The 12,380-nt window shown below is 37.2% G+C and overlaps 1 protein-coding gene across 1 annotated transcript; it reads left to right on the forward strand.

The window, feature by feature from the left end:
- Window positions 1-309: 309 nt before the first annotated feature.
- LOC146655374 (cytochrome P450 3A40-like) lies at window positions 310-12,117 on the forward strand. Its single transcript, XM_085427498.1, has 13 exons — window positions 310-458; window positions 572-665; window positions 837-889; window positions 2,298-2,397; window positions 7,520-7,636; window positions 8,413-8,498; window positions 8,590-8,732; window positions 8,813-8,937; window positions 9,044-9,128; window positions 10,576-10,736; window positions 10,835-11,061; window positions 11,240-11,402; window positions 11,484-12,117. Exons 1-13 carry the CDS (start codon window positions 409-411, stop codon window positions 11,556-11,558), a joined length of 1,479 nt encoding a protein of 492 aa, XP_085283624.1. The 5' UTR covers window positions 310-408; the 3' UTR covers window positions 11,559-12,117.
- The last annotated feature ends 263 nt before the right edge of the window (window positions 12,118-12,380 follow it).

Consider the following 12,380-nt stretch of genomic DNA (forward strand, 5'->3'; position numbering starts at 1 on the left):
GCAAGTGAAGTTACCTGAAAAGAAAGTTAAAATCTGAAATGACACTCAAAAAATATATCTCAAAACATGTCTTTTTATTAATTGTATTTTAAATTCATCAAATCATTTGGGATCACACTTTTTTTTTAACATGAATAAAGTAATAAATAAACTATCTGGTGCATATTTGTTACTAATAAGCCAAAAATAAGTGCATATAATTAAAAAGTGTGAGTAGTAGCAGAGTGCCTTTTGATGCCGTAAAAGTTTATTACACACTGATGATCATGTGATAACCTGTGTCACTGATGTTTGATCAGTAGCTTTATCTCTTTGGGCCTCCTGGGTTATTGTGTAAAATGAAAATAGGTCACTTGTTTTCCAGCTCGCAGCCACATTTCCTCTCCTGTTTGTTGGAACAAAGTTAAAATGTTTTTCACCTGGACTTTGCTGGCCCTGCTTTTTACGTTGATTTTACTGTGAGTATTCCTCCAAAGCAATAGCTGGGTGTCATCCTGGCAGAGTTTTTTATTTTTTTATTTTTTACTGTCCAACTGATGATCCCATTTTTTTTCCTTTTTTTGTAATACAGATATGGAATATGGCCATATCGGTTCTTCAAAAAGTTGGGGATACCTGGACCTCGGCCCCTGCCTTTTATTGGAACGATGCTGGGCATGAGGAAGGTACGCACAGAAACCAAACTCACCTTAGAGACTGGGATATGAAGAGCTGACTGATTTGATCCTTGAGAATTCGAGATGAATGAGCTCTCTGTATACTTTAGATGTCCTATTCAGTGGTTGGTTTTGTTTTTTTTTTGACACTAAAACAGATTTTCTTGTAACTTCTTGTAGGGATTTCTTGCTTTTGACAGAGAGTGCCATGCCAAGTATGGGGACATCTGGGGGTGAGTTCTTGCTTCATCAGTATACATACAAGAAATCACCAGGAGGTCTGTTGATATCAAATTCTGTCTGTGAGCCATGATCACTGCCATGATCACTGGGACAGGGTGGAAAAATATTCACTGGCTCACATTTTTCATGAAGCCATTTCTCTTTTTGGCCTGAAGCAGATCTCTTTTGGTGGAAGCATAGCATCCAATTTTCTTTATTTTAGGGATAAAAGGGGAAAAAGTTTGGGGACAGTTCTTTACAACACAAGGCGAAGTTTCTGAAATGCATATATCCTACTATATCTACACTAGGTTCACAAACAGGTTCACAGTATAAGTATGTCAAAATTCCTTTATCAATATTTAGATTAAAATTTATATAAAATGATTAATAGAAGATTTGAAAAGCAGTTATTTCACTTCAGCTTTAAATTTGTTCATCCTTTTTCTAGAGGTGGGAATCACCATACATCCCACGATACGATATTATCACAATACTTAACGCACGATACGATATTATTGCAATTTTTTAAAATATTTTGTGATATTCAGATTCTGAACATAAAGGTAAACTTTATCAATATTAATTTTATCTAATATCAAAGTCTCGCACTCAGTCATTCTCTCATTTCAGTCAGTTTTATTGTTGACAAACTGAACGGTTTGTATTACAGTCTAGTCCAACTTAACTGAATGCAACCATCTGGTACAATTATAGCTATTCTGAACTATGCAATTTATGAAAACTATGCAGCCCATTCAGCAACTGAAGAATTTGAAAGTAAATTAAAACAAAATATAATTTTGCATTAAATAAAAAAGTTTTACACTTAATTAAAGTAAAACATGTCTTAAATTAAAAGAAGTAAACTGTCATGTTTATTGCTGCCAAAAAAAAGTTAAACACATTTGGATAGTGAAGGAATGTCAGGATTCTTGCTCAGAAAAAGGATCAACATGCTCTGAAGTCAGAGTTCCAGTCCACAAAAACTTTTTTTGTAACAAAATATCGATTTCTGCTGTCCCTGTATCGATACATTATTAGCAAACAAAATATCACGATACTACACAGTATCGATTTTTTCCCCCACCCCTACCTTTTCCCCTCTTTTTTGCCAAATGAATTCCAGTCAAAGTATGAGTTCAGGGAATGTGAAGTGAGAAACATATGAAAACCTACAAAAATAAACTCTATAAAATTTCTTATTCCATTGTCATGTATTTATTTAATAATAATAGGACCGTGATATCCCATTTGTAGCATCACGTGTAATCGATGTGTAATTTTACTACCTGCACAGATGAAAAAACCTCTTTGATCTGAAGGTGCTTTACATATCCAGATGCTTAATAATGCCTTAAATGATTTGCTGTGATTTAAGATTTAAGATACTGTGAAAGGCTCTTTCCTTTTCTGCAGGTTGTACGATGGACATACGCCGGTGTTAATGGTGACCGACCCTGAGATTGTTAAAACTGTGATGGTAAAAGAGTGCTACTCTTTATTTACCAACCGCAGGGTAAGAGGCTCCGCTTTCTATCGTACAGTAGAATGGAAATTCAGCAAATCATGAAACCTTTGGATGTCCTGTCAGCGCAACACTCCCCAAAAGAGTTTTATCTTTTGCTTTTTTTTGAAAGCTAAACTGAAATATGTTCCCCCCTAGATATATCATTAACATGGGGTAAAAGGGCAGGTTAATAATTACGTTTTACTCAGGCCTGTCCAAACTGTTCTAATTCCATATACATTGATCTGTCCAAACAAAGTACTACATGAAAATGCATAATTGTGTGGATGCCTTAATAGGCATCCACACTATTGAGTTCCTGTTTCTCTTTATTCTTTATTATTCCGGGTGTTTCCGTACACTTTTCGCCGTGGATCTACTTCCACAATTTTTGTGCTATTTTCACCGTTCAAACTCTAAACTGTTCTGCTCTTTCTGCTTATGCCGGCTATGACTTTTGGTGTTAATTACTATTATACTTTTTAAAATATTACACTTTTTTCCTTTAATTTGTCCCATTGAAATGAATGGGAAACTTCCACAATTCTGCTAAAACTTTCTTGTCTTTGAAACTTAACTACTGCCTCATACTTTCACCTAGAAACTCCATTCAAACTTTAAAACGTTCTCAAATGATTGGGCTATTCCTGTGTGATTCAGCTTTTTCAGATCTTCTACCGTTTTCATCTTATCTCTCTTTAAGTCTTCAGTTGCAAAATTGTGATTTTTCAGAAAATACATGCGTTGCTATGGTTGCTATGCAATTAACTCAGAGGGGACAGTGAAACTGTTTGAATTTTCTCTTCATGTCCAAACAACTTCTTGCTACTCGCTCAATTTCCACTCAAGCCGCACAAATTATACATCAAAACATAGGTATTTTTGCTGGCTTTCAGAAAATGTCCCTATCATTGTTGTGGGACTCATAGATATTTTGCAAATCTCCTCAGAGTAACACAAAGTGTGAAAACTCTCCATATAAACTCAATGGAGAGTTTGTTCAAAATCACCGCTGGATTTCTGTAATGAGAGGCATTTTCAAATTGTCATATCTCCTTAATAAAGCGAAGTTAAGACATAAGGCTTGTCCCGATATATCTTCAGACACTCCTGATGCTCACAATTCAAGAATTATTTTCTCACCTATTACCGTTCTGAGATGAGTTAGACTTGTTTGAGGGTAGGGAATTTGTCCCTCGCTCAGATTTCATCAGATTTCAAATTCTGGAAATGAGGCACTTTTTTCTCTCATCATATCTTTTTGATGGATTTCCACAGAGCCCTGAAAATTTCCATGACTGTTCACCAAAGCCTGCTGTTTCTTACGGTGAAAGAATGATTTTGATGCTCCATATAGATTTAGAGTTACCAAAGGTTGTTTGAGAGCAAGTCAAGGCAGTTTTTGCTTCGCCTCTACTCAGTTACAGTGTATTACAAGTCATATATCTTTAATAATTTATATTTTATCTCTGAATTATGAAGACCTGAAGATTCCCCCATCTCTTCTGAATAAAATGATGCCTGAATGACCGTTCTAGCCTCTACGGTTAGGAAATTATGGCCATTTGTTCGAGGGGAATCCTGAATGTCAGAAATACACTGAAGAAAACTCACACCTCTCTCTGTGTCTGTGTGTGTGTAAGGGCTGACTACAGCAGGTGCAGCTAATTTAACTGACCTACATATACCAAGCCCAGACTCTCAACAGCTCCTGTTCCCTTTACTCTCTGTGTATGTGTGTCTGTGTATCAATATTTCTCCTATGTTTAAGTATTACTCCTCAATCATAGTATTTCTGCTAAAGCAAAGTACTTCTGCTACATCTTAGTACTTCTGCTAATTCATAGTATTTCTGCTAATTCATAGTATTTTTGCAAAATCATGGTATTTATGCAAAATCATTGTTTTGAGGCCAAATCATAATATTTCTGTTATTTTATAATATATGTGCTGAATATATTATATGTGCCAAATCATAGTATTTATCCCAAATTATAGTATTTATGCCAAATTACAGTATTTCTGCTAAAAAGCAGAAATAGTCCTTTTTAGCAGGAATTTCTGCCAAAGTATTTATGTTAAAACATAGTATTTCTGCTAAATCAGAGTATTCCTGCCAAATCATAGTATTTGTACTGAAACATAGTACTTCTGCCCAATCATAGTATTTGTACTAAATGATAGTACTTGTGCCAAATCATAGTATTTGTGCCAAAGCATCGTATTTGTAAGGAGTCATAGTATTTCTTCTAAATCATAGTATTTCAATCAAATCTCAGTAGTTGTTGTTAAAACGCAGTATTATTGCCAAATCATAGTATTTGTACCCAATCATAATATTTCTGCTAAATCATAGCATTTGTGCCAAATCATGGTATTTGTGCAAAAACATAGTATGTCTGCAAAACCATAGTATATCTCTTATGTTATAGTATTACTACTAAGGCATAGTATTTCTGCCAAATCATAGTATTTGTACTAAATCATAGTACTTGTGCCAAATCATAGTATTTGTTGCACATCATAGTATTGGAACCAAAACATAGTATTTGTCCCAAAGCATCGTATTTGTAAGGAGTCATAGTATTTCTTCTAAATCATAGTATTTCAATCAAATCTCAGTAGTTGTTGTTAAAACGCAGTATTATTGCCAAATCATAGTATTTGTACCCAATCATAGTATTTCTGCTAAATCATAGCATTTGTGCCAAATCATGGTATTTGTGCAAAAACATAGTATGTCTGCAAAACCATAGTATATCTCTTATGTTATAGTATTACTACTAAGTCATAGAATATCTGTTATGTTATAGTGTATCTGCGGAATATAGTATGTGTGCCAAATCGTAGTATTTATACCAAATCACAGTATTTGTGCTAAAACATAGTATTTCTGCCATATTGTGGTATTTGTGCAAGAACATTGAACTGTTATGTTATAGTATTACTACTAAGTCATAGTATTTCTGCGTTGTTATAGTATTTGTGCTAAAACGTAGTATCTCTGCCAAGTCATAGAATTACTGCAATTTCATAGTTTTTTTAGGAAATCTGTTATGTTATAGTATTACTACTAAGTCATAGTATTTCTGCCAAATCATAGTATTTGTGTGAATTTGTATATTGTAATATCACTGTATTATGTAGTGGCTAAGTAGGGGCTGTTTACAGTGTAAATAGGTCATCTCTTACTTTGGAGTGCCCTCTTGTGGCACCTTTTGGGTAGTGCCTTAGTAAACGTGAACCCTGTAAGAAGTGGTATCAGACTGATTTGTAGTGGAGGAATTTGTTGCCAGTTTTCTTAATCTTTAATCTGTATGCATGTTGTAATGCATACCCTGTTCTTAATCATAGAAACCACACCATATCACCTCTCCACATCCTCCTACTGTATGCCATACCTCCCTGTACCATCCATCTGACCGCCAATAAACTCCACCTGTGGTAATCTAATCCCTGGATGTCAGCCTCTCCTTCTGACCGAGGATAGTTACTATTGCAGCACCACCCAGCATTAAACTGACGTACACCATTCTGTACAATAGTATTTGTGCTAAAAAGTAGTATTTCTGCCAAATCATAGTATTACTGCTATTTCATACTATTTAAGCGAAATTACAGTGTTTCTGCAAAAACATGTTTGAGGGGTGGAAATCTGTCCTCTCATTTTTCAAACTCCGAAAATGAAGCCGTTTCTTCTCTAGTCATATCTCCGCGACGGAGATACGAAGAGCTATGGAAATCACAGTCAAAGTACACCAAAGTCCGCTGATTCACCCAGTGCAAGAATTATGCTTCTATCCCACCTAGTTTTTGAGTTACACGACGTTTTGTAACTCCAAAAAATGACGTTTTTCACCTCTCTCCGCGATCAAATTCTGACTGCTGATCACCCTGCTTTTTAAGGCGCCCCGCCCCCTTTCCAGGTGGCGCGATTGGTAATGACACGGCTCTTCAGACCAAAGGTCGTGGGTTCGATTCCACCTTGGCCCACATGTTTTTTTTTAACTACAAATTTATATACTATCACAGACCGGTAATTCATATTGATAATTTATTACAATTCTACAAAGTTTTATGATTTTAGCAGCTTTTCTAATATGGACCTCAGATTCTTGTTAACAGTCTATGGCAGAAATACATACAAGTACACAGCCTGATGAAGCAGACAGAAGCAGTACCTCTGATTGGTTCAGCATTTTCACCTCTTATCAGCACAAATCTCAGCCTCTTCTGCTGTTTTCATTAGAATTTTAAGCTTTTCCACCTTTTTTCAGTTACGTGAGAACCAGTTTGGCTCAATGAGTAGCTGAAAAATATCAGCCTCTTCTGCTGTTTTAGCAGGATTTCAGAGTTCAGCTTTTTCTCTTGTTTTAAGCACAAATTTCAGTTTCTTTACCTCATTTCACAACAAAGTTCTTCCTCTTCACCTCTTTTCTGCTAATTTGAGCTTCTGCTCCACAGTGCACATTTTCCCTCTCATCATATGTGACCAGAACTCATTTGGCTCAGCGTGTAGGGCAGCTGCCGTGAGACCCGGTGGCAGAGGTTCGAATCATGTTCCCTGCTTGCATGCTCTCTGCTTTCTTGACACTCTCCAGTGTGTCATTACACATACAGCCATCTTCAGCAAGCACTTCTGCTTCTACACCTCTTTTCAGCTCATCTTTTTGCTTCTTTACCTCTTTTCAGCAGAAATTCTTCTGATTCACCTCTTTTCTGCCAAATGTTTAGCCTTTTCACCTCTTATCAGCACAATTCTAAGCAGCTTCTGCTAATTTCACCAGAATTGTCAGTCTCTCCACCTCTTCTTTGTGCGAATGAGTTTGGTGCAGTGAGGTGAGTCGCCGCCTTTAGACCATAAGGGCCAGGTTCGAATCCTGCTCAGGGCAATGTTTTTTCAGCTTTTTTCAGCCGACATCTTCAACGTTAAGGCATCCACACAGCATTTTCGCAGGAAATGCAAATTTTTCTAGTATAGAGCTATCACAGAAATGATGCTACAAGATATTACAAATGATATTACATTATCTGAGCAAACTACACGTGTCGTTAGGGGACTGGAAGATGTTGGTGGAAGCAAACTGTAAACACTAAGAGTAGTTTTTCCTTGTCGTTTTCCTTTTCAAAGGATTCTGGTTTCTTCAGCGAACCTCTGGATGATGCAGTGGCAGCAGTGAAAGACAAACGGTGGAAACGGATTCGCAACACTCTGTCTCCATGCTTCACCAGTGGAAGACTGAAACAGGTCGATATCATATGTGGGTTTATTAACCACGTCTGTGTTTAATGTGCGCTTACAACAAAAGTAATAGATTTATTTCTTGTTCAAATGTCATCACTTTGTATTGGGTTTTTTTCCTCAAACTACTTAAACAGGCATCATTAAAAAGTTTTGGCACCTTTACACATAATATATAAAATCACTAACATTTAGCTGTTTCTTTGGATAATACTGACATAAAGGTACACAGTAATTTGAGGTATTTCAGGAAATCACTAACATAAGGCACTATTTGTAGCTCCTAATAGCCTTATTCCACTATTTCCACTTTAATTTAAAGTGAATTGTGTTCTGGTACTTGCCGTTCCTTTTTTAAGTTCCCAAAGTGTGCAAATAATTATAGCTACATGTTGTCCACGGCTCAAAATATAACCACATAACAGACACTTTTGGCTGCCCCCTTATTCAAAAGGTGTCATTACACCTATTACATTTAGCAGATTGTTATACTAAATTTCTGTCTTCTCCTGGTACCAAACCAGTGAGTTTTTGCTTGTTTGGCAATTGTGAAAACCACCTTATTATGGAGCTACCAAACATACCACTAGTTATTATTATTATTATTGGATATCACTAATTATTTCTAAATCCTCAGAGAAATCAGTAATTTTCAGAATAAACAAGAATTTGACTCTTTTATTGCTCTTTTATTGTTTTATTTTGTGGCAAACATGGGTATATCTCTCCAAAATAAAATAAATATAATATAATTCTCTTATTTTGTCTTTTATTCCTTTAAGATTTTTCCCCTCGTTGCTCGCTATGCAGAACGACTTGTTGCAAAACTTGAGGAAACGAATTTGGATGAACCCATCAATGTCAAACAGTATGTTGTTAATCTGTAAAATGCCAGCACATTACACTGTTCATCCTAAAATAACTGAAGCATTCACCACATGTATTTTCAAATCTTATAGGTTTGTAGCTCCTTACAGTTTGGACACTGTGACCAGTGCTTCTTTCAGTGTGGAGACAGACTCCATAAACAATCCAAACGACCCTATTAATGTTCAAATTATGAAGGTCCTTAAAGTCAACACTGGGCTTTTCTTTTTGCTAAGTATGACCTTACTTTTACTCTTTTACACAAACTCCATTTGATCATATCCTTTTGTTAACCACTCTTTACTCTTCTTTCAGTGGCATTTCCCCTCAGTCGTTGTCTGTTAAAGCAGCTCAAAATTGAGATCATGCCCAAAGAAAACATAAACTTTTTCCTCAACATTATCAAGCGATTTAAAGATGAGCATCATGAAGCCAAATCTGTAAGCATTATATCTGTAAAGGAAGACCAACATTATCTAGTCTTTATGCACTTACCTCTGGGTCATTTTCAAGTCCTGCTCTGAATGCTTGTCTGCTTTAAACCAGACACGACCAGACTTCCTGCATGTGTTGATTCAAAGTGAGATCCCAGAAAAGAACTATAAGAACAATGAAGAACAGCCAAGTAAAGGTATGTTTTTATCGGAGAAGTAACCAAGCCCAAGTTAGCCTCCAGTCTCAAATATGAGGTCTCCGATATATGATGGAGTCTTAAGAGCTTTGTATTTGAGAATGAGGATTTTAAATTCAATTCTGTATAGCTGTATACTGATCATTTATTTTAACAGTTAATGTCAAAATACATATTTTAAGAGGGAAGAATACAGGGCAGAGCTCACGAATGTAGTTGAGACAAGCTCTGGGTGATAGTGAAGAGTTTTGAGTGTTTTTAAGTGTTGAGGGGAAACTGCCAAGAATGTGTTTGGTGTATCCTCTGGATAGAGGAAAGAGGAAATGGAGAAGTACAAGAAAGTATTCAAACGTAGAGGTTAGCGAAGAAAATGTGAACTAGGGAGATGAAGACAGTACACAGGAGAACTGCTCTTGCTTTCACAATGTTAATGGACACGTTGACAGATGACCTCAGGCAGTGCTGTTCACCGATGATTTGTAGTGAGCGAAGGGAGCAGGTGGAAGAAAGCCTGAAGAGATGGAGGTATACTTTGGAAAGAAGAGGGAGGAAAGTCAGTAGATGCAAGATAGAATACATGTGTCTGGATGAGAGGGAGACAGATGCTACAGAGATACTGAAGCTATAGGAGTTTAATAGACTTGTAGTCAAGACCGCATAAACCGTGACCAAGACAAGACCAAGACCAAAGGGTATCGAGACCAAGACCGAGACAAAAAAAGTCTTTAAACTGAAAAATTGGCTTTTGAAAAAATGACCCGGGCTTAAGCCCAGTAAGCCACCCACCCCCGGCTCCGCCAGTGGTTGACTCCAAATCTCCCGAACACTATTTCAATCTGAGAAGTAAGACAGAGACAAGACCAAGACCAAAAGTCCGTTGAGACCAAGTCAAGACCAAGACCACATAAAAGTGGTCTCGAGACATCCAACTCTAGAGTTACTTGGGGTCAACCATCCAAAGCAACAGATAGTCCAGAAGAGAGTGGACTGGACATAGAGTGAAGTGGGTGTATATAAGTGTGAGGGGGGAAAGCTAACAAGAATGTAGTTGTGCCTACATGTAAGGTTTAGAGATGGTGACCCTAGAAAAGGCTGAGCTGGAGGTGGAAAGCTCAGGTTGAGCACTTTAACGATAAGGTTAGAGAACGAAGGCTGAGATAGTTTGTACATGTCCAGAGGACGGATAGTAGATATGTTAGGTAAAGGGTGTTGAAAATGGAGCTGCCAGGAGGGAGGAAAAGGGAAAGACTCAGAGGAAGCTCATCTATGTAGTAAAGAAGGACACGCAGAGCGTTAGTGTGACAGAGGAAGATGCTAGCGACAGTGTGAGATGGAGAAAGATGATCTGCTGTGGTGACCCCTACAGGGGGCAGCTGAAAGAAGATCAACAGTATTTGGTCCCTGCTCCACTTTTTATTACCATAAAATCTTTTGTTTTTTGTTTTAGGTTTGACTGAACATGAGATACTTTCCCAGGCCTTCGTCTTCACCCTTGGAGGCTACGACACCACTAGTAACACTGTTACTCACATCCTTTATAATCTGGCTACAAACCCTGATGTGTTGCAGACCTTACACAAAGAAATCGATGATAACCTGAAGGAAGATGTACAGTAATTCTTTACATAATTTTCTGTCATCTTTGTTTGAATAATGGACAACAATTAATTTTCTTTTTGTGCTTGCCACCTCCATTATTTGTCTAGGCGCCCATTTTATACGAGGAGCTGACCAGTCTAAAGTACTTGGACCAAGTTTTACTTGAATCAATGCGACTGTTTCCCGTTGCCCCTCGCCTCGACAGGGTGTGCAAAAAAACTGTCAAAGTGAATGGCCTCACCATCCCTGAGGGAACTGTGGTTGGAATTCCTGTGTGGGTGTTGCACAAAGACCCACACTACTGGAACTCACCTGAGCTTTTCAGACCAGAGAGGTAAATGTGTGCCATTACAAACTTATTGAAAACTCATCCACTGGGACATAATTCTTAAAGAAAATGTTGTATTTGTGCAGAGTAACCCAGCCATATCTCTCTTTTTACACACCTGTTATGTTATTTTTTAATGTTTCAAATAGCAGAATAAATGTAAAAGTCTCATCTGTATCTGCAGGTTCAGTAAAGACAGCGGGGAGGAGGTGAACCCATACACGTACATGCCATTTGGACTCGGCCCTCGTAACTGCGTTGGGAGGCGCTACGGCCTACTCACCACGAAGATGGTTATTGTCCGTCTCTTGCAGAAGTACACTTTGGAAACATGCAAAGAGACCATGGTAATAGCAGCACTCTGCCACATTCAGACTGTCATACAACTATGCTGTCATGTTCCTGATTTTCTTTTCTTTTTCTTTTAGATTCCACTTCAGTTTGACTGGAAGTTTCAGCCAGTTCAGCCTGTAAAACTCAAGTTTGTTCTCAGAAAAGAGTAATCTAAGAGGGAACGTCTCCAAATCCCATCAAACATGTTTTTATATCTGCTGCCAAGATAAATTCACTGAGTTGATATTTTCAACTATTTTAAAATGTTATTGAATGAGAGCAGGTTAAACATCTGATTTTGCTGTGTTGATCTCTTTTAATTACTTTTATTTAAATTGTGTTGAAAAATTGATCTATTTTGTGTCCAAAAGTTACACCAGTCGGTGTCTTAAATGGACCTTACACTTTTGACTTTAGCGTTTATACATTTTTAAATTGTAATTGCATTTATTAAATCATAAGGCTACTGCTTGTGCAATACACCTCTCATTGATGACTGTAGTTTTGTTATTGGTGGTATCTGTCTCCATCTAGCTTCAACAGCTGGCAACAAGAGTTTGATTTGTTCTAAACTTTGACGACTGTCCATTGCTGGTTATATAGAAAGAAATTTCAGATTGTGTCATCAAATGCAAATACTTGCATTGCCTGTTTACCGTCAGTGTCTTTCATGTTTTCACAATAAAATATGTCCAAAATCCAAAGTTCCAGCATATGTTTCCAGAACTGAGCCTCTGTGCTTCTTCTTCTATGCTGACAATTTGGACAAATTTCGTTTTCCAGAAGGAATAGTTCCACATCCTCCTTCTTTTATTATTTTTAACAGTGGTATGTTGAACAAATGCAGTACTGAGTAAAAATATGTAAAAAACTGTAAAGTTTGCCTGTTTTTACAGTGACAGGAATGCTTTCATGTCAACAGCATCAGCCAAAAGATCAGATTATGATCCTTCATTTTCAGGACCCTCATCACATGCACTGAACATTAACTT

This window comes from Rhamphochromis longiceps, linkage group LG13, assembly GCF_057381845.1.
Source record: "Rhamphochromis longiceps isolate RC_006_pf linkage group LG13, R_longiceps_female_GT1.1, whole genome shotgun sequence".
Classification (NCBI taxonomy): domain Eukaryota; kingdom Metazoa; phylum Chordata; class Actinopteri; order Cichliformes; family Cichlidae; genus Rhamphochromis; species Rhamphochromis longiceps.

Bases quoted from the DNA above. Each gene is read 5' to 3' on its own strand.
- LOC146655374 (XM_085427498.1), top strand. From the start codon at position 409: ATGTTTTTCACCTGGACTTTGCTGGCCCTGCTTTTTACGTTGATTTTA. The intron at 8,499-8,589 runs GTATGTTGTTAA...CAAATCTTATAG, and splicing joins GAACCCATCAATGTCAAACA to GTTTGTAGCTCCTTACAGTT. The intron at 9,129-10,575 runs GTATGTTTTTAT...TTTTTGTTTTAG, and splicing joins TGAAGAACAGCCAAGTAAAG to GTTTGACTGAACATGAGATA.